This window comes from Periplaneta americana, chromosome 6 (genome assembly GCF_040183065.1).
Source record: "Periplaneta americana isolate PAMFEO1 chromosome 6, P.americana_PAMFEO1_priV1, whole genome shotgun sequence".
NCBI classification, from domain to species: domain Eukaryota; kingdom Metazoa; phylum Arthropoda; class Insecta; order Blattodea; family Blattidae; genus Periplaneta; species Periplaneta americana.
Genome location: NC_091122.1, coordinates 51921981 through 51945768, shown reverse-complemented (window position 1 = coordinate 51945768; position 23788 = coordinate 51921981). Strand labels below are relative to the sequence as shown.

Below are 23788 nucleotides of genomic sequence, written 5' to 3'. Positions count from 1 at the left end.
GGTTTTCCTTTGAAATATTTCACACAAAAATATTTAATACAATTTTGCTCGTTTTTGCTTCCTTTTCGAGATGAAAATTATTTTATATGAAACATTTCATAGCGTATTCTGGGAAAGCCTTTGATTTAATTCCTAATATGCTCAGTCAATTTAAGAGAGCAGTGTATTATGATAATGAATGATAGAAATAATTTTAGTTTTGTCCTTTAAATGTGCAGAAATTTGATCAGAACAAATGCAACATTGCAAAATTCCTTTGCAGAACGAAAAGTTGCATTTCTTCGGATCAAATTTCTGCACAATTAAAGGACAAAACTGAAATTCTTTAAATAATTTATTACCATAATAATTATACTGTTCTCTTAAACTAACTGTGCATATTGAGAATTCAATCAATGGCTTTCCCAAAACACGCTTTGAAACGATTCATATAAAATAGTTTTTATCTCGTATAGGAAGCAAAAACGAGCAAAATTGTATTCAACGCTATTGTTTGAAATATCTCAAAGAATAATCCCCTGAAATTAATGACATTATATACGGTTCACCCGGTATGTGCAAGATCATAACTCTAAATAAAGTAAAAATAACTTTCTAAATTATGTGAAGTAAATTTTCAATATCCTAATTTTGTAGTACATAAATTTAAAAAATAAGAAACTATCTCCTATAAATTATTTTGTGATGAAGCATATGAAGGGCTGAGAGTCATAGTGGGCCAAATTATATTTTTCTTTAGACAAGCTAAATGTAATGTCCAAGACTTTGAAATACGTTTACTTAATTTCATTTTTAAGGAACCCGGAGGTTCATTGCCGCCCTCACATAAGCCCGCCATTGGTCCCTATCCTGAGCAAGATTAATCCAGTCTCTATCATCATATCTCACCTCCCCCAAATCCATTTTAATATTATCTTCCCATCTACGTCTCGGCCTCCCTAAAGGTCTTTTTTCCCTCCGGCCTCCCAACTAACACTCTATATGCATTTCTGGATTCGCCCATATGTGCTACATGCCCTGCCCATTTCAAACGTCTGGATTTAATGTTCCTAATTATGTCAGGTGAAGAATACAATGCGTGCAGTTCTGCGTTGTGTAACTTTCTCCATTCTCCTGTAACTTCATCCCTCTTAGCCCCAAATATTTTCCTAAGCACCTTATTCTCAAACACCCTTAACCTTTATTCCTCTCTCAAAGTGAGCGTCCAAGTTTCACAACCATAAAGAACAACCGGTAATATAACTGTTTTATAAATTCTAACTTTCAGATTTTTTGACAGCAGACTGGATGATAAAAGTTTCTCAACCGAATAATAACACGCATTTCCCATATTTATTCTGTGTTTAATTTCTTCCCGAGTATCATTTATATTTGTTACTGTTGGTCCCAGATATTTGAATTTCTCCACTTCTTCAAAAGATAAATTTCCAATTTTTATATTTCCATTTCGTACAATATTCTCGTCACGAGACATAATCATATACTTTGTCTTTTCGGGATTTACTTCCAAACCTATCGCTTTACTTGCTTCAAGTAAAATTTCCGTGTTTTCCCTAATCGTTTGTGGATTTTCTCCTAACATATTCACGTCATCCGCATAGACAAGCAGCTGATGTAACCTGTTCAATTCCAAACCCTCTCTGTTATCTTGGACTTTCCTAATGGCATACTCTAGAGCAAATTTAAAAAGTAAAGGAGATAGTGCATCTCCTTGCTTCAGCCCACAGTGAATTGGAAACGCATCTGACAGAAACTGACCTATACGAACTCTGCTGTACGTTTCACTGAGACACATTTTAATTAATCGAACTAGTAGTTTCTTGGGAATACCAAATTCCATAAGAATATCATATAAAACTTCTCTCTTAACCGAGTCATATGCCTTTTTGAAATCTATGAATAACACCTTTTGTATATAGTAAATTAATAATTATTAATATGCATCCAATGAATTATTTTATGTATTTAAATTTACCTCAATTTTTCTCAGTTCCACTTGCGTTTACATACTCTTGGCCACTATTTATTTTCCTTTTTCGTACATTCTTTTTACACTCATCACAGTTTCCCACACGCTTCCTAGATTTCACCTTAGTTGAGTTATTTTCTTCCACTTTGTCTGCCATGTTCTACATCAAGTCACGTGGCAAGAAGCAGCAGCTTTCATTGGACGTTTGGATATGGCCCACTCTTCTTCTCAAAGTAACTGGGATTTGCTTGAGAGAGTATTTTGTAGCTTTAATTATTTCATAACGTAAGGGTTTGGACTAAATGACACCATCTGTTGAATACGTGAGTCAGCAGGCACTCAAAAGATGAGATAAGCTTCAAAACTGCTGAGGCAACTAGGCAACTGACTGCTGCGCTAGTCACTCTACAAAAATGTTATAGAACACCTGGCAGAAGGCTGAGTACTGTTTAAATGTCTTCAGGGTAACTAGAAGCGCACACATCGAGTTGCAATGACTATTCTCCGAAACTTGGAGAATCATTACATCAAGTTATGTAAAAAGTTATGTCATAAAACCATTATTTATACTTGAAATTATCACATATTTCTCGATTCCTCTAAGCGGAATACGGTGTATTATTGACTTCTTGTTCTTTCTATGTCTTCACTCCTCTTATAATCCAACAGGTGTGTCCCGCTAAAGGTTGGAGTAATCTGATCTCTGCCTCTTATATCTGTTGAATACTTCCCCCTGACAGTAATACACAGGTTGTTTCCGAGGTGGTGTTACAAACTTTCAGGGATGATGGCGAAGGGCACATGTATCAATTTGAGATAAGGAACCCTGGTCCGGAAATGACCGAGTCGAAAGTTACAAGCAAAAAGTGTTCTTTGAAAATGAAATAATTTTATTCCTCTGTACACCTTATTTATGTGCATTTATCTGTACATCTTACACATACTGTATCCATCTGACGTTGTTTACTTACAGTATTCCATTCACTGTGCTGTCTGAGGGATGGGGACAGAAACTACACTAAAACAATGCAGATAGCGTAATGTGTAACGGACATGGTCGGTCCTGATATGCACGCCTGTAGACAGCAGTGTATGTGTACAAGTTGCAGTGTCCAGTCGATCAGTCCTAGTGAAATGGAGGAGTACACGAGAGCGGAATAAGCAGACCTGATTTTCGAATACGGATGAGCCAATGGGAACAGTAGACAAGCTCACAGATTATATCGGTACAAGTACCCACGTAGGAGACATCCGGCCCATACCATCTTTTCACGACTGTTCCAAAGGTTAAGAAAAGGAGGGCACATGGTGCCAAATTACAATTTCATTTCCACACAACCATTTTTGCTTATAACTTTCGACTCCGTCATTTCCGGACCATGGTTCCTTATCTCAAATTGATACATGTGACCTTCGCCACCATCCCTGAAAGTTTGTAACACCACCTCGGAAATATCCTGTATAAATCTGATTCCTCTTCCTGATTCCCCAAGGACATATGACTGCTTGAAGATTGGACATTAGAAAAAATAATCGTTTACTTACGGCTGTAATCCTTTTCATTGAAGCTGCGTTTGCTGGTGTTGGAATCAGGGGAAGCTGCAAACCGTGCCACATCGAAACGCTCGTCTTCTGCCATCGCGAACACCTTCTCCATTTCCTCATCCAAGTCCGGGCCGGTCTCCACTCCATGGCCGTCGACCTGCACAAACAACAATCATTCGTTACATTAGCACCAATAATGAGTATATGAAAGGAACTGTCGTTACACAGATATCAAATTAATCTGTCCAGCCATGCAATTTTTAGCGACCGCTTTTATGTGTTAGTAGGCGTATCTGCTTTCATGAAAGGGACTGATTAATCCGCGTGTGTATTTAATTATATTTGTAAAGTAAAGGGCGTTACAATGTACGTTTGGTCCGCATTTGTGTCATAAAGACTATTGTATTTTGAAAAGCACTGTTCAATGCAAACTATATATACAGTTACAGAATAAGGAAAAACGAGTCCGCTATTGTCAGAAACAATTCCATAATATGATGACTGATGAAACATAGGATATTATTAATATTCATTTATAAATAATAATTAGTGACGACCATTCTGACAGTCACACCCCCTTCATCCTTCATTCGTGCTTTTATAAATCCATTCGTCCTCCCATCCACCCTTTCATCTATTCACTCATCCATCCGTTCGGTCATCCATCAATCCATCCACTCATTTATCCGTGCGTCCGTCATTCCATATACTCATCCATTCGTCCGTCTGCCCATCATCCATCCATTCGTTAGTATGTTCATCCATCGTTTCCCCATTCATCCGTCCCGTCCATCTATCCTTCCGCTCATCCATCAACGCACCCGTTCATCCGTCTCCGCCCGTCCATCCGCTCAAAAATCCATCCATTCAACCAGTCATCCGTCCATCCATTCGTCAGTCTGTTCATCTATCGTTTCCCCATTCTTCCGTCCCGTCCATCTATCCTTCCGCTCATCCATCAACGCATCCATTCATCCGTCTCCGTCCGTCCATTCGCTCAAAAATCCATCCATCCATCCATTCGTCAGTCTGTTCATCCATCGTTTCCCGATTCATCCGTCCCGCCCATCTATCCTACCGCTCATCCATCAACGCACCCATTCATCCGTCTCCGCCTGTCCATCCGCTCAAAAATCCATCCATTCAACCATTCATCCATTCGTCAGTCTGTTCATTCATCGTTTCCCCATTCATCCGTCCCGTCCATCTATCCTTCCGCTCATCCATCAACGCACCCATTCATCCGTCTCCGCCCGTCCATCCGCTCAAAAATCCATCCATTCAACCATTCATCCGTCCGTCCATCCATTCGTCAGTCTGTTCATCTATCGTTTCCCCATTCATCCGTCCCGTCCATCTATCCTTCCGCTCATCCATCAACGCACCCATTCATCCGTCTCCGCCCGTCCATCCGCTTAAAAATCCATCCATTCAACCATTCATCCGTCCATCCATTCGTCAGTCTGTTCATTCATCGTTTCCCCATTCATCCGTCCTGTCCATCTATCCTTCTGCTCATCCGTCAACGCACCCATTCATCCGTCTCCGCCCGTCCATCCGCTCAAAAATCCATCCATTCAGCCATTCATCAGTCCGTCCATTCATTCATTCATCCATCCATCCATTCGTCAGTCTGTCCATCCATCGTTTTCCCATTCATCCGTCCCGTCCATCTATCCTTCCGCTCATCCATCAACACACCCATCCGTCTCCGTCCATCCATCCATCCATCCATCCATCCATCCATCCATCCATCCATCCATCCATCCGTCAGTAGGACATTTCGTCGTCATCATCCCGAGATGCATATTATATCACCACAATTAATTTTTAATTTCGTGAAAATAAGTGTGAATAGGTCTATATGGAATTCGTATGGAAGTATGCAAGACATGGAACGAATCCTGTTTTAACATAATTACAAAATGAATTTAATGCAGCTTCCAGCAATCTGTTCAACAGCAGTGACACATGTTTAAGATCAGAGGGTGAACACTTCGATTGTCGATGTATTTAATATAACTAATTTAATTTAATTTAATTTAATATATTTTTGAATACTTTATATTTTTTAGTAAGCTATTACGTAAGAAAATATGCCTATTATGTTATTCTGAATCCTAAAAATAGGGCCTGTATCTAAAGCTCGTGTTTTTGTGCATATTTATGTATACAGTATGCATAATTAATATAATAATAATAATAATAATAATATTTATTATTATTATTATTATTATTATTATTATTATTATTATACATATGTAATATATTTATCAAATTCTTTAAATGTAGGCTACTTACTTATTGGCTTTTAAGGAACCCGCAGGTTCATTGTCGCCCTCACATAAGCCCGCCATAGGTCCCTATCCTGTGCAAGATTAATCCAGTCCTTATCATCATATCCCACCTCCCTCAAATCCATTTTAATATTATCTTCCCATCTACGTCTCGGCCTCCCCAAAGGTCTTCTTCCCTCCGCCTACCAACTAACACTCTATATGCATTTATGGATTTGGTCATACGTGCTACATGCCCTGCCCATCTCAAACGTCGGGATTTAATGTTCCTAATTAAATGTAGGCTACACTAGTTTTTTTTTTTTACAAAAACTGTATTTTAAAATTTATTTTGAAAATGTTTCAGGCAAGTCTCTAGATAATTCAAATGTTTTATTATTTTCGGTCAATGAGTTGTCAAACAATATTCAAGGAATACATCCTTTTATATTACATATTTTGTGATTCATATTAACGTTTTCGTCGCCAATTGCGACATCAGATACATGCAATTTCTAATATGTTAACCTCAAATTTAGGTTTTTTTTTAAATGTAATAAGCATAATGGATGTTAGTCAATAATAACGGTAAATGTTAACACCAAGTTAAAAGTTAAAAATTAAAAAAAAAAAAAAAAAACATTTTGAAATATATATTTAGCTTTGAATTATTTATGGTATGCTTCTTTTTGATGTGTATTTATGATTAATCATGCAAAACTGTTGTATAAGTTGTTAATTTTTGTGTGAGTGACAACTCTTTTACAATTTTTACATGATATAAAACTGTTTATGTACTATATAAGCTATATTACATGTTGCATCTGTTAACGTTGACTGATGTTTTATTATTTATATTTTATGTGGTGTAAGTTTTGTGGTTAAATTTGTGGTCGCTCTCGTATGTCAGTATTGTGAAGTTCGATGTGGGTCATTATCGAAGTATTTTATAAAAAGAAAGATTAGTACGGTATACATATTATATTGAATTAATTAGACAAAGTTTGATTAAATTAGACTTACATGATTATTTATGCAGAGCTTTTTAGGTGTCATCCTCTATTTGTAAGCAGTGGTGCAATTTTTGTAGAACCTCATCAGTAGTTTCGGAAGCAAAGTACAATATGTTGGCTCTTCAGATCTGACAACACTGCTATATACATTACTAACAGTGCTGACAACTCGATTCTTAAAAACTCACTACCATGAACCAGTGCAGAAATTGCTAAATTGTCAATGTAAAATATTATTTTGCCGTTGTAAGTGGTAAAAAGAACCCGCTAAATGTCTATATCAGCAATATAAATTTCATAAATTTTATCTCCTAAACTAACACTGACAAACGCCAGATCAATGGGGAAAACCGCTAAATTGGCAACAATGATTATTGAAATGAATTGTAGTTTAAAAATAATACGCATGTGTTTCTCTGTAAAAGCTGATTGTTGGACTGGTGACATTCGCGATTGTCGAATGTCGATTGTATTGCTCGACAAACTATCCATATACCTTGTTACTCGAACTAACATTAATATTAGTGCTAGGCCTATTTCACCTATGGTGAGAAATTTATGAAATCGATAAAAATTCGAAGATTTCTTTGCGTAATTGAAAAGGCAATGAAGTTTAAAATACGCATTTATTGACACTAATAATATGACTTTTATTTAACAAATATTGATCTGATATGGATTCTCAACTTCAATTCCTATGTTTTACGATGAAAAGAAAAGATTAGACATTTTTGGCAATGTCCTCAGCTTAATGATAAGAGAATGTGCCTTCCTTTGCTGCTAGGTTTATTTCTTTTTCTCTGCACTGATTGTTTCGAAAGAAGGTCGTTAACTTTATAGTACGAGCACTGCTTTTAATTTTCGTTTACGATGTTTAATAGTTTTAATGGAGTCAAAATACCATTTTTTCACTCTGTCTTACCTATAGACACAGAAGTACGCCGTTGTGGCTGAGGGGTTAGAGAGTCTAACTCCGAACCCAGCCCCAGCGGTCCCGGGTTCGATTCCCGGTCAGGACGAGTTGCCTGAGTGAGATTTGTTCGTGGTTTTTCCCTCACTCCTATGGATGAATATCAGGCGATTGGAACCCCACTCATCTTCGCCACTTCCTTCCCTTCCCCATCATCACTCTACAGGCGGCCTCCCGGGACTACTGGCTCTCTCGACCGGCCTCCGTGGGATGTAGCTAAACGACGTTGGATAGCTTCTGCAACGAGCACCCGAGGAGGACCTACTCGGGGGAGGAGTTTCGCCTAGGACCGATAGGGGGGTGCCTTGGGGGAAGTTACCGAAGCAGGAATGGTTTATGGATTTCTGTTGGCTGTAGGGACCGGACGTTAGGGAGTCATGTGGTTAGGGCGGTGCACGTAGGGGATCTATGGCACGCAACTCATTCCATACCGAGGATTAGCGCAATAGATCTCAACAGGTCGCAGTGCTGGGCCATCCATGCACCCCTCACTTAAATTCCATTCCATTAGACATAGAAGGCTGTGGTACAGATCACTGTCACAATATTTACAGAGCACTGCAACTTCCTTTATCTTTTTCAAAGAAGGATAATTTCTTTCGAAGCACTTCATCAGATGTTCACTTACCTTTCGACATATTCTTCTCATATTCACAATCCAGTCAATCCACTAATAAAACAGACTAACACGTTAACATCTCGCTGTATTAATGACTGTAATTATTGTAAACTGGGTATACTGCGTAGTGCAGTGTTGCCAACTTTCTAGTCTAAGATTATGTTACCAGCTGCAGATTTTAAAGAAAAAATATATTGAAGTTCTGGCTGATATGTGAGTCTATTATCAGGCAGTACATCTCACTTGACTATATGTACCAGAGGAAGAACAATTGTTTGTACATAGCCATCTTAAAGTAACAAGCAATGTTCATAACTTGGCAACGTTTGGTGGTCCGATTACAGAAAACAGCAGACGACACATTTACAAAATATGCTTAAAATTTCGTTTTTAATAAATTCGTAGTAACTGAAAAAGCTTATGAATGATTTCAACATGAAAGTAATTACGAAATATGTTTCAAATTTCGTTTTTAATAACGTCGTAATGACTGTAAAAGCTTATGAATGATTTCAACATGAAAGTAATTACGAAATATGTTTCAAATTTCGTTTTTAATAACTTAGTAGTAGTTGAAAAAGCTTATGAACGATTTCAACATGAAAGTAATTACGAAATATGTTTCAAATTTCGTTTTTAATAACTTAGTAGTAACTGAAAAAGCTTATGAACGATTTCAACATGAAAGGAATTACGAAATATGTTTCAAATTTCGTTTTTCATAACGTCGTAGTGACTGTAAAAGCTTATGAACGATTTCAACATTAAAGTAATGGAACCCTTATAGGCCTATACATTTCATTCCACAATTAGGAAATATAAACACAAAACCTGCATTTTATGTATTGTATGTTCAGTTGCGGTGTAGGCCTATAGGGTATTGGCACATATTAGATGGCTATTAGCACGTATTAGTGATAGACTTACAGACCTAATTTAATAAGTAGGCCTACCTATATTTATACAACACACTACCAATGTCGGATTTAGGCCTAGGCAATTTCCAGGGGGTGGGGCGGCATTTTCTTTCTCTCTTTTTATCTTCTCTTTTTTTTACAGTGAAATTTGTTTTTAAAACACTTGTTGGTGAATCTTTTCTGAGGTTGTTCTTGAACACCTTGTGGAAGTCGGATATTGTTTTCTTATCGCACTGTCGTGATCGTGGCGAGAGTAAAAGGAAAGTGTGCAGCTGCATAGATATATTGTAATACCGGTATCACATTATACTATGAAACTGCTTAAATTTAACTGCTTGTATAAACGAGAATACTTACTTACTGGCTTTTAAGGAACCCGGAGGTTCATTGCCGCCCTCACATAAGCCCTATCCTGAGCAAGATTAATCCATTCTCTATCATATCCCACCTCTCTCAAATCCATTTTAATATTATCTTCCCATCTACGTCTCGGCCTCCCTAAAGGTCTTTTTCCCTCCGTCTTCCCAACAAGAATGCATTGTTGAAAATCAAATTGGATGTGTGTGTATTATATTGTATTATCACTATGAATAGTAACCAAAACTCTCAGTTACATTTTCAATATATCGTCAACAATATTATTTAACCACTTTCCAGCATGTGCACTATATAATTCGATGTGTAATGTTTATTCCACAAAGAGTTGGAGTTTTCAATTTACTTTATAGTTCCTATCGTAATAATTATACCACCAAGAAAACCAATACTTAAAAATAAAACACAAATCAATTTTGTTTCTACAGTGAATAAGTTTGAATATATTTCTTTGCATCGAGTCTGATGACATCATCAATGCTTTATCTGTGAATAATGTACAAAGAAAATCTATAATTCACAAATAAGATGCATGCATTTTGATTCCAGGAATTTATTGTTTTCTGAATTGTAACATTTCATTTAAAACTAATTTAAAATAAACATGACCTTTATAATAGCTGCTCATAAACAAACTGTTTGTGAGAGTTGGGAGGGTGGCAAATTTTAGTACTGCCTTGGGGCGGCACTATACCTAAATTCGGCCCTGCACACTATATGATAAAATGAAAACATGCAACAAAAATAATGGTTAATTTTCCTTCCTTTGGTTTGCATTAAAATATGAACAACTTTATTTAAAAAAAAGACATAGAAGTTTTAAAAATAAGGAGCCTATTGCATAAAAGATACTAGTGAGTTAGTGACAAGTGACAATATACGGATGACAAACGACAAGTCTTAGTAATTTGTTGTATAACACAATTTTACTAATAATTTTGTCATGACTAGCATATTTTACAACTGAAAGGCATTCATATTAACAAATTCAGTTTTAAAATATTGCGAAAAAAGTAGTGTTATAATACTAAAATCAGTTTTAAGTATTAGCACAGTCTAGTATATGCAATCACGAAGCTTGAGTTGTGAGGGTACTAGGAACAATAGACTGTGCCGGTACTATTTCGCATTGTCTGTAATGAGGCGATAGTAGCGATCCTAGTGGTTAGCAACTATCTATGGATGCATATTCCCTACGTATTGACAGTGAAAATAATGTAGTAACTAAAATAACCACTTTCAACATGTATGTACATTGTCGAGCGACATGATTTTTTTTTTACTACAGGCTGGTTGGAAATAGGAGAATTGGTTGTAGCGACAACAATAAGTATAGCTAAGACACAGACTCTCAACATGTACATTGTCGAGTTCCATTTATTTCGTTAGATTAAAAACAAAATTTTAAATAATTTAATAATTTAAATTAATTTCATATTTCGATTCAGAGAGAAGAAGAGGAAAGGAAAGAGAAGGATCTTATCTTGATTTTTGTCGTGGTCCTTATCGTGGTATAATTGTCATAGTTCTTATGATTCTTATCTTCACCTAATATCGTGGTCCTTGTGGTGATCCTTGTCTTGATTCTTGCAGTGGTCCTTGTTGACCTTGTTGTGAACCATGTCGTCCTTGTGGTCTTAGTCGTGAACCTTGTCATCCTTATCGTAGTCTTTGTTGTGGTTCTTATCGTAGTTCTTGTTATCTTTGTCGTGGTCCTTACTATGTTTGTTGTGGTTCTTATTGTCTTTGTTATGCTCCTATTTATAATTTCAAAGCAATATTATTTTCCTCATTTGACAAGCGACTTTTGTATCACACGGTATGCTGTTTTCTCTTTTGCTGTAAAAATTAATATTGTAATAGTATATTACGATACAAGGCTGGGAGTACTTTTTACGAAATCGAGGAAAAGTTTGAAAAAAAAAAACGAGCAGAGCGATCATATTTTTAAAATTGCAAATAAATATATATTTTATATTGAAAATTTAGAGAAATATTATTCCAAAGCCCTCACAAGACTATACTGTAATAGCAACTAAGTGCACTGTAATGGGTCTACTTCAGTATAAGTTTGTTATGAAGAATGGTTTCCCTAGCAATAAGTTTCTGTGTGGGAATTCTAACTTTCAAAGTCTAACAACAATAGCTGTGAAAAAAATCGTGCAAAAATATTATTTTTATATAGGGTGCTACACTTCTTAAATACAGAAAATGTAACACATTTATTTGATGTGCGTGACCTCTCGATCTTTCATGGCACATTAGCTATGCACTTCTTGAGGACTTTGAACGAACCATTTCTCTATTACAGCGTTTCTCAAACTATGGTCCGCGGACCACCTGTGGTCCTCGAGGTCTGCCCTTGTGGTCCTTCAAAAAAGGCAGAAGAAAAAATAAAATTCAAACGAATTTCGTATCACTCTATAGCTGAAAATCTTAAAGTTTGGAAATGACACATGGTAATCGCCTTTCACTTTTACTCCCAGTACTGACATTTTATGAAATTTATTACCCTATCCGTCTACTGACATCCCACTCTTCTCTCAACAACAAAAGAGGAATTTAAAGCACTATGAACGTGGTGTTTCTCGCCATTTTTTCCCTACACACCTGGCGCCACCCCTGTAACCCAGCCAGGGACCACCCGAATCTATGACACCGGACCGAACCTTTTCATGTATTTATGACTTTCTTAATATTTGGCGACAACTAGTCTGCACATTGAAATGGTCACGTGCTGTACGTAGTACACCAATAATACAACTCTGCGGTCACAATTTGAAACTTATTTTCCAATAAATATGACGAATTTTTATGGCTTCGTGATCACTTTCATTGCGATATTGAAACTAGCAAACTTTCATTGAGTGAAAGAGAACAGTTAATTGAACTCTCGAATGAAACCGGATTTAAAATGAAATTCCAAGCGGAAGGTATGGTTAATTTCTGGAGGTGAAAAGAGAATATGGTGAAGTGTACAAGGTTCTTCAGAGATTATATTTCGGTTACTTCTACGTATCTGTATGAGAAAGAGTTTTCATCACTAACTCTAATAAAAACAAAGTAGGCTACGGAAATGGACTCGATGTATTTGACGATCTCCGACTTTTACTAGTATACGTCCAAATATAGGTTTCAAGAATCGGCAGGCTCATCCATCTCATAAATGTGAGTACCAACATTTATTTTTTTTTTAGTTAATAAGTTAATTATCCAAACTCTATTAGTCTTGAATTACTAAAGAAACAAAAATGAATTTTCTTCTATTAACATTAGCTTAATTAGTTAATACTAATATAAAATTAATCCGAAATGTAGTAATTATACACCTGGTAGCAGTCCTTTAATGCCTGTCATTAAAGTACACCTACTCATTAAAGTACAGGTGTTCAGCCAATGACAACTCAGCTTACAGGTGTTCAGCCAATGACAAGTCAGCTTTGTACCGTTATAAAACCGCAAGTATCGATTATTCTCGGATATGCAGTCGAAAGAGAATTAGCGAAAAGTCACGGAGGCTGGAAATCCAATACTGTCGCAGAAGGTTATGTTCTCTTACTATAATAATTAGCGTTAATTGTAAATAATATTCAAATAAATTCAATTTGCCATCTCGTTTTTCAATGTCGAATTCAATAATCAAGGTTATATCAAGTTTAACAGGATTACATCAAAGTCAATGAGATTTATGTTCCTCGGAAAAAATCAATACTTTCGCGTCTGCGCACATCTCACAATTTACGACCTAGAACAAGGTCACTTCCGATCTTGTCAGATACAAATAAAATGTATACATTTGAATAATTTCAAGTTAGAAATATGGTCGAGCATAAAAAGTCGTATGAAACTTGCCTATAATGGTAATTAAGACGCTCGTATGAATATTATGAAACTCGCTTGCGCTCGTTTCATAAATATCCATACTTGCGTCTTAATCACGATCATTGTAGGCTCGTTGCATAATGTACCATTAATTAATTAATTAATTAATTCTATTTTAAAATATAAGTATACTGGTATTAAAATATACTACAAAAATTATAAATTTGCTTTCGAAAGGAACAAGAGTAATGTGGTCCGCGGAACTGTTCCGAGTTAAAAAAGTGGTCCCCACTTCAAAAAAGTTTGAGAAACGCTGCTCTATTATATTAAGTAACGTGCAAAGCAAATGAATGCGGTGTCGGGGGGCGTGGAAGACAAGGATGCAGGGGGAGCTATTGGAAAGAGAAAGTCGTGACGTCACTGCGGTGGTAATCAGCTGTTTCGAAAAGTTGCCCGGGGAGCTACTACCTGGCTCTTCTCGGCAATGACACCTCCCAGAGGAGTTGGATGATCCGATATTACGGAGCTGCATGCTGTCTGTAATTTCCCCCTCGAAGCTTAAAGCAGGCAATTTCATATCTCGTGCACATCGTATATGGGGACAGATGTAAAGATTAGAGGCTTTAGATAGGAACAATCTGTAGACAGTACCAATTTGCTACGAAGAGTCGCGATCTGAGATGATTCCCATGCCAAACTCTAGAACAGTAACTGTGGTATTAAACGCCGAAAGTCTAGAGATATATACCATACTTCATTTATTTGTATAAATTTCTAAATTAACAGGGGAGGAGATGTAAATTTCAGAACTCGGTAGAATACCCTAAATGTATTTCTTAATAGTAAATATACAGGGCGTATCTAAATTGGTGTCAAATATTTCGGGGACGTGTTCCTAACATCAAAAAAATTTAAAAAGTTAATCAGAACATGGGTCTGAAAACCATTCGTTAGGGAGTTATTAAAGAATTTGTCCCTTCATTGACCGCTGATTGATGGTTTTTTGTTTGTTTGTATTTTGTAGAGCGAAGAAATCAGAAGGAAATGTATTCTGTGAGTGAACAGAAAGAAATGATTTGCATCATTTAATTGAAGATGTGCTTCTGGACGTCATCCAACGAATGTGTTTTAACACGATGCTGCTCCAGCTCATTTCAGTCTGATAGTAATTTTTTTAATGATCGATTTTCCCAAAGATGTATTGGTCGAAGGGGATTCATTGCATGGCCTGCTCGATCGCCTGATTTGAATCCAATGGATTTCTTCGTCTGAGGACATTTAAAGTCCCTTGTTTATGCGACTCCTGTACTTAATGTTGATATTCTGAGAGCGTAACCAAATGGATTTCAAGAAATACGAAACACTCCAGGAATTTTCAACAGAGTACGTCAGAGCATGTAACGCAGGTTTAGGGGATACATCGAATCAGGAGGAAGCCACTTAGAGCAATTTTTGTAACATTAAATTTTGTCTTGTAACTCTGAAATAAATTATTTTGAGACCAATGTTCATATGAACTTTTTGTAATGTTTTTGGGTTACGAACACATCCCCGAAATATTTGACACCAATTTAGATATAGAGTATTTCAAAAGTCAGTTCAAACATTAAACCGCTATAAATATTATAACATTTGAGATAGGGAAAAAACAAAAACATCACAGTGTTGGGAAAACAACAGGGTTTACAAAACATTGGGAAGATGTCCGCCGTTCTCTTGTTCAACGTACAGCATTCTGTCTGCGACACCATGCACAGCATTTTGCAGATAATTTCTTGGAATATTGGCAATTTCTTGCGAGATGGCACCTTTCAGTTCCAGTAGAGTTGTTGGCTGTGTCAGGAAAACTCGTTCTTTAAGGTAACCCCACAACCAAAAGTCGGCCGGATTGAAATCTGGAGATCGCGGAGGCCACATTGTTGGAAATTTTGACCTAAATGAAGTTATTATCCAACAACCCCTTACATCACTCGGAAGCGAATTCCAGTTTCTAGGAACTGAAACTGTTTAGGATGAAGAATATAAAGATGTCTTGTGACAAGGTGTAATGAGCAAATTGTTATGATGAGACCTGGTACTTAGCTGATGAAATGCGTATAAATTTTGAAAACGAGAAGCCAAATAGATTGGAGTAGCGGTGCGCAGAATTTGAAATAAGAGAATAAGAGAATGCAGGGCCCGTCGATCGCTTAGCCTTAACCATGACAAAGTTTGGAAAGATGGGAAAACATGATTATATTTACGAATATTGCAAATATAACGGACGCACGCATTATGCACACGTTGTAGCCTGCTGCTCAAATTTGCATTTAGATTACTGAATATAATATCGCAGTAGTCGAAGTGTGGCATCACGAGTGTTTGTACAAGGATTAATTTTAGTTTATCAGGAAGAAAGTGCTTCAGTCGCTTTAATCAGTGAATAATAGAAAATATTTTTTAGAGGTGTGATTCACGTGTTCATTCTATTCCAGGTGACAATCCATTCATTGGCATTAACTGGCTCGCAAAGTCTGGGAGACCCTGGTTTATGGACAAGTGCTCTCAGATGAACGGTGTGGATCTTAAGACCTTTATATGGCCACAAACGTGATGTGAATGGTGTCAAATAATCACGGCTAAAACTGTGTCTGGCTTACGCGACAGAGTCAATATTTGTAGCTCTTCCTTTCATTTAACTCCGTGACGCCGACCGATGCCGAGGGCCTATTTTAGGATATCTCAATCAGGAACTCGACCTAATCCTGTTCTGGAAACTGTAATTGCGTATAATTCCTGTCCCAGCAATCCAATTAAAGCCGGCACATGAAAGACCAACACGATGCGTGACTTCATTCTAAGGCGTAATCCAATTCCATTGCCAGCCCCTCGCCTCGGGGGTGAAAGTTCGCGCCCGCTTGTCTTGTGTTCAATACATTAATTTTCCAGGAATACTGATGCCAGGATTCGAAGCAATTCAAAAAGTATGAAAACAAATTATCCTTGGTTCATTGAACACGTCAAAACAGACTTGTCGACTCGAGTCTACTTCAGAATCGACCGCAATCTCAAACACATCTCAATCATGTTACTATTATTTCGTTAAGCATTCTCAACAGCTTCGTGATCACCCCCAACATCATGATCGTCTTCAGGATAAGCGATCACCTTCCTCCTCAATTCCATCCCATGATCACCTTCATCATCATCTCCATAATATTCATTATCATCTTCCTCATCATCTCCATTATCTTCATGAACACCTTCCTCTCCATCTCCATCACATTCAAGATCAACTTCCTCAACATCTTCAACATCAAATTCCTCATCATCACTTCATCTTCACTATTTTCAAGATCACTTTCCTCATCTCCAACTTTAAAATCGCCTCTCTTATCTCTATCATCTTCAAAATAAACTTCAACATCAGCTCTATCATCTCCAAGATCACTTTCTTTATTATCTCTATTATCTTCATGATCACATCCCTCATCATCTCTAACACCTTCATGATCACTTTCCACATCATCTCCACCTTCATGACCACTTTCCTCAGCTCCATGCTCACCTTCCTCATCCTCATCATTTCCAAGATTACTTTTCCAATTATCGCCATCATATATGAGTCACTATCCTCATCATCTTCAGTATCACTTTCCTCATCTTCAACAGTTATTTTGCCATCTCCATCGTCTTAATGATAATTTTCCTTACCTCATCTCCATCTTTATGATCACCTTCCTCATCTCCAACATTTTCAAGATCACTTTCTTCATCTCCATCTTTAAAATCGCCCCTCTTATCTCTATCACCTTCAAGATCGACTTAAACATCAGCTCCATGATCTCCAAGATCACCTTCTTTATTATCTCAATCACTTCATGATCACATCCCTCATCATCTCCATCACCTTCATGATCACTTTCCCCATCTTCATGCTCACCTTCCACATCCTCATTTCCAAGATTACTTTTCCAATTATCTCCATCATATTTATTATCTTCATCATCTTCAGTATCACTTACCTCATCTTCATCAACAGTTATTTTATCATCTCCATCATCTTAATAATAATTTTCCTTACCTCCATGATCTTCCTTATCACTTCCCTCATATCCATCTTCATGATCACCTTCCTCATAGTCTTCAATATCACCTTCCTCATCTTCATCATTTCCAAGATCACTTTCCTCATTTCCATCTTTAAAATCACCTCCCTTATTTCTATCATCTTCAAGATCAACTTAAACATCAGCTCCATCATCAAGATCACCTTTATTGTCTCCATATCATCTTAATGATCACATTTCTCATCATCTCCATCTTATCTTCTTACGCAAAACATCTATGATCGTCCTCCTCAACATCCAGAACATTCACGATCATCTTATTTATCATCCACAGTTTCATGATCATGCTATTTATCATTTCTAAGATCATGTTCCTTATCATCTCCACAACCTTCACGATAATCTTAATCACCATTTCCATTATCTTCAAGTTTATGCTATTCATCACCTCCATGGTTATCTTACGCAACGTCTACCACCTGTATCATTACCTATACAACCTTCGTATGATTTTATTCATCATATCCATGATCATGCTACTAATCTTCTCTAATATAATCTTACGCAAAATCTCTATGATCAAATTTCTCATCATCTCCACAGTCTTCACAATCATCTTACTCATCATCTGCACCATCTTCGTCATAATCTTTATCATCTACATCCTCTTGCTCATATTCTTGTCTATCCTCCTCCTCCTCCTCCTCCTTCTTTTCTTCTTCTTCTCCCCCCTTCACATAATCATCAAAAGCCTGATACAACGTAAATTCTCCTTCAAGCAATACATAGCAGACAACGGTCCACTTACACATGGATCAATAATGGTCGTATCAATGTCCCTGTCGGAGAAAGGAATACCATGGACGAAACTGAATTAGGATCGGGTCTCTCAAATCGAGTACGAGGAAAATCGAGGATAATTTCTCATTCTACTTCTAATCACTAATAGTAAGAGTACTGTACCATTAAGTATTTCTGTTTTTATATATATATATATATATATATATATATATATATATATATATTTAAATATATTTAACAATTAAATATTATATAAGTAATATTATTTTCAAATAAAAATACATACATACATACATACATACATACATACATACATACATACATACATACATACATACATACATACATACATACTGGTACCTATCTATGAATTTAAACAATAATTCTGTATTATTTACAGATAATATTAATATAAGTAACTATTATTCAATAAGTTTGTTCATTTTTATAAGTCAATGTTTACATGCAACATATTTGTTACTTTCTTGGCTAGTTAGTTACTTCATTCATTCATTCATTCATTCATTCATTCATTCATTCATTCATTCATTCATTCCTTTCCTTTACCGTCGTTCCTGCCTTCATTTATTTATTTAATCTTTTATTTACTTATTTATTGTGTAAAATTATTTACATTAATGTTTGCTACTGCCTAAAACCTGTAGTGGCAAGAGGTACAACTGATCTTTTCAGAAGCAAAGGAGTACAAGTGATTCCAGGGATTAAAAAAATATAAATTTTTCAGAAAATGTATAAGAACACTTCTTATATTTATTTATTTTTATTTTATTGGGTTATTTTACGACGCTGTATCAACATCTAGGTTATTTAGCGTCTGAATGATATGAAGGTGATAATGCCGGTGAAATGAGTAAGGGGTCCAGCACCTAAAGCTACCCAGCATTTGCTCGTATTGGGTTGAGGGAAAACCCCGGAAAAAACCTCAACCAGGTAAATTGCCCCGACCGGGATTCGAACCCGGGTCACCTGGTTTCGCAGCCAGACGCGCTGACTGTTACTCCACAGGTGTGGACACTTCTTATATACCATTAACAAAAGCTCTAAACAACAATCTTACCGCCTATGTGGTCGAATAATGTATAAAATTTACTCAGGATTTACAAAAAGCAACAAACTTTGAAGTAATTTTTCTCAAAATTGTTGAAAGTGCACTAGTACCCCTTCTCTTTTCAACTACTCATATATAAATACTGATTTACTTTAAATAATTTTTAAAATATAGGGTATTTCAGACCACGATAAATGAGTTCCTTTTGTAAACAGAAAAACAGACAGAAGTATAATGTTTTGTTTGCGATTAAAATAAAATAATTCTAATGTTGTAAATATGAAATGTAGTAAATATCCTACTAATTGCGCTTGTAAGAGAGGTAATCTTTAGAATATTATTTTCAAATTATTCGAAGTGCACTATCAGTCGAAATTAATGGGCTAAGTTTCAGAATTAATGAGAACGGGGTTCGTGAATTTATCTTTGTAATTGCCGTCATTATTTTGAAGCCAGAGGAAGGAGCAATGAAGCCTAATACATCCAAGCTAAACCTCACTGGATTTGCAACTGACTGTGATGTATTTGAAAAACATGTTGTAACTGCAGAAAATATGGCGTTCTTATGTATTCTTCTTTCTGCTCTGCAATTCAAATATAACACAGAGCTTCACTTTAAAAGTTGGCAAACATCCTTACCGTAAGAGGGAATTTAACCCAAGACCGTGGCTTCCGCACAACGTCAATAGCCGAGTCTTGCGTACACCAAAGTCAACGCTCTTTCTTTTAATTATGTTACAAGAATTATTCAGAGTTATAAGATATTACCACTGTGAAAACGAAATATGGAAGAAGTCCACGGCTGTGAAGTAACAGCATGTATAACCGTGAAACGAGGGGGCCCGGATTCAAATCCTGGATGGTTTATTTTCCGGATTTTCTCTCAATCCAATAATGGCGAAGTGCATCAACCTCGGTTAAAAATATAGTAAACATGGGTTACGAAACCACGGTTAAAAGTAACCATAGTGTGTGTGTGACTAATGCCTACCCACTTCTCTTGCGTGATTCGGGTTCCGCATACTGCGGATAGAAGGCAGGACTGTAACCCATTTTCAAATTGCACACCACTTCGGCGGGCTATGTTATGCTTGATGTGTATCTGTGAAGAGTTATTTAGTGTATTAGGGTGAGTGTATGTTAATAATAATAATAATAATAATAATAATAATAATAATAATAGTTTTATTTTCCCTGGCAGAGTTAAGGCCATCAGGCCTTCTCTTCCACTCAACCAGGATCAAATCACATACAGAAAAATACATACCGGTATACAAATATTAACTTAAAAATAATAATAAACATAATTAAGTAAAAAAGAGGACCGAGCGGACTAGCGGCGTGGTAGAGGGCTGGCCTCGGGAAGTCCGGGGTTCGATCCCAGGGGCCGGCAATCCTAACTGAGTTTTTCATGGTTTCCTCAGTTATTTCCAGGCAAATGCCGGGATTGTACCTCTTGAAAGTCCGGCCATGGACGGCGATCCTTCCCTTAATCCTTTCACATGTGTGAGTGAATGATGTGTAATGTCTTAAATGTTTGTGTTGTATCGGAGGCGGCCCTGGCATAGAGCTGATCCCTCATCCGGGGAGGCCCTCCATGTCCTTGTGTGGTCAAAAAAGTATGTATGTGATCCATAGATTAATTCCTCTCCCGACAGGTCGCGGCCCTGTAAAGCCCGGGTGGCGTGGGTCGTGTAAATGTACCTAGAAGGGAGAGGTTAAACTGAGAGAAAGAAGAAGAAGAAGAAGACGAAGAAGTAAAAAAGAGAGATTGAATACATAATATACACAATCAGTATTAACTTTAAAATAACAATAATAAAAAATACATATATAATAAAAAAAGAGCCTGAATACATAATCACAAACAGGAAAATACATTCTAGTATACAAGTATTAACTTAAAAAAAAAAAGAAGATATTTTAAGTGTTCGTGTAAATGTAGTGTAGAGAATGGGTGAGGATGATGATGAAAGTGAGGAAGGGAGAAGGGGAAACCCGGTGCCAGCACGTAGCCTACTCCTGTCGAATAGCACCAAGGGAGCCGACGGACCAATCACTATCAACAGTGACATATGCCTTCCCTTCATATGGACTGCGGAGAGATTTGGGATTTAACCCAGGCACATTGGTGCACAATTTAGTGATTAGAAGTTGTGCACCGCCATCTCTCCTAGTCCCGAGGTAGAAATTTTACAAGAAAATCTCTGATCCCGCCGGGAAACGAACCCGGGCCGGATAGTCTGGAGGCAGAAACGCTACAACAGAGCTAACTCGGCGGACATCCATGGTTAAAATGTAATTTCTGTGCACCATTCATAATCACCGGTTACTTACACATGGTTAGCTGACGCCTCATTTAACCAGGGTAAAGTCTGTAATGGTACATTGTTTCTACAAAATTACGGAAGGAAAACCTTCCATACCTTTCCAAAGATAATAATCAACATCTAGAAAAGAGTGTGCTACTCCGTTCAAAATCGGAACGAACATATCCTATAGAATAACTCTTCTCGGGTTCTCAGCCAGGTGAGTTGGAGATTAGCTTCCAAGCTTTCGACGGCTAGCTCTGTCATCTTCTTCAGGGACGAAGTGATGTGGGACCACGTCTAGCCGGTATATATGCAAAAGTGGTCCCACATCACTTCGTCCCTGAAGAAGATGGCAGAGCTAGCCGTCGAAAGCTTAGAAGCTAATCTCCAACTCACCTGGCTGAGAACCCGAGAAGAGTTATTCTACATCAAACGCCGGGAAAGCCTCAAGTCATACATTGAACGTATCCTATATTTTCGCATTTCATTGGTTTGCCTTTGGGCGCTGTTAAGTTTGCTGGTTGTATTTCTTTGTTTTTCAGTGTTGTTAGGTTAAAATAGTACAAAATGAAAATTTGAAACCCACTTACCGGAACGCATCAGTACGGTGCGTTCGGATTTTTATTCTTTGCATTATTTTAAATGGAGCATCGCCTATTTGGCCGTATGGCCTCTGTCCGCATGACTGGATTCCGTCCAGAATTTTGACCAGATACGGATTTCCGTACTGTCCAAGATCGGAATAAAGACTGTTCAATCAGTGAAGTACTGGCGAAAAAATATTTCACGCCATTGCGTGCAAGTTTGAATTCGCAGATAACAAGCTGCCTATTTTAAAATACTTACCTAGGACCCCTCCACAACTATTCGGCTGAATTCTGTATAATATGCTTCACATGTGACTTTTCCATAAGGGGTGGGGGGACACGCGGAATATAGCATCACTGATGTCATAAGATTGGCAATTAAAGTCACTGAGAAAATAAACTTTCGCACCGATGTAATACCGGTACACTGACGTTTAAAGGTATTTGACCGTACTAATCGATAGTGTTCGATAATTTGTTGGTGTTGTAAGTGTGCCTTCTTTAGTTATTACTTCAATCAATGGATGGCGTGTCAATCGTACGTAAATATATCCGCATTATAGAATTCAATTTTTCATCCCAATCTAGCGATTGTAAAACAACACTGGGTTTAGCTGGAAACCGATGATATTGTCAACTATGAGAATAATTTATGCTTTTTTCCCTGCCAACTTTTTTAACTGCACCAATAGTGGTGCCGCCTATTGAGAACTAGCGTAACTCTTTCAAAGTTAGTTAATTTTTTATACCTTTGTTTCTGACTTATCGACATGAATATCGTACTCGAAGGCAACAGTCTACTTTTTTATTATCAGTCTATTTTTATTGTGTACATTTTATTCAATTGTCGGTTTCTGGTTTAATTATGTGAATCCTACATACTTGTAATTTAATACTAATATGTATTCAATGTGTTTATTTCTATTTTTACTGTACATTTTTTATTGAATTATCGGCTCCTGTTTTTGTGTGATTCGTATTTGATTCTGACAACATTAATATGTATTCCACTGTGTTTATTTTTATTTTATGAGGTAAATTTTTATGTAACTACCTCTTTTGATCTCATTATGTATCTAAATCGTATCAGTATGTAATTACTTAAATCCAATTCAGTTGTATGTTCAACTATGTAAGCAAGTTTTAATCCTGGTTGAGTGTAAGAGAAGGCCTTACGGCCTTAACTCTGCCAGGTTAAATAAAGCCATTATTATTATTATTATTATTATTATTATTATTATTATTATTACTTTCCCATTAATTGAGACTAAATGTCATACAAGTGCAGCACTTAAACATGGTGCTAGTTTCGGCCCAAGACTTTATAATAAAATTACAGACCATTTTCCAAATTTGAAATATTTAAAAATTGAACCTTTTAAAAAATAAATTTATAAAATTATTCATGATATATAATAACAAATGTGTGCATTTTTTTACCTTTTTATTTCTGACGACTATATT

General features: G+C 36.7%; 1 protein-coding gene across 9 annotated transcripts in view; it reads right to left on the bottom strand.

Annotated features, from left to right (window-relative positions):
- Positions 1-23788, bottom strand: part of LOC138701333 (band 3 anion transport protein-like) — a 734049-nt gene that overhangs the window by 79815 nt on the left and 630446 nt on the right. For all 9 annotated transcript variants that reach the window (XM_069828100.1, XM_069828106.1, XM_069828105.1 and 6 more), the window contains one exon: positions 3515-3671. In XM_069828100.1, the coding sequence (XP_069684201.1) occupies positions 3515-3671 (157 nt within the window). The remainder of the gene's footprint in view (positions 1-3514; positions 3672-23788) is intronic.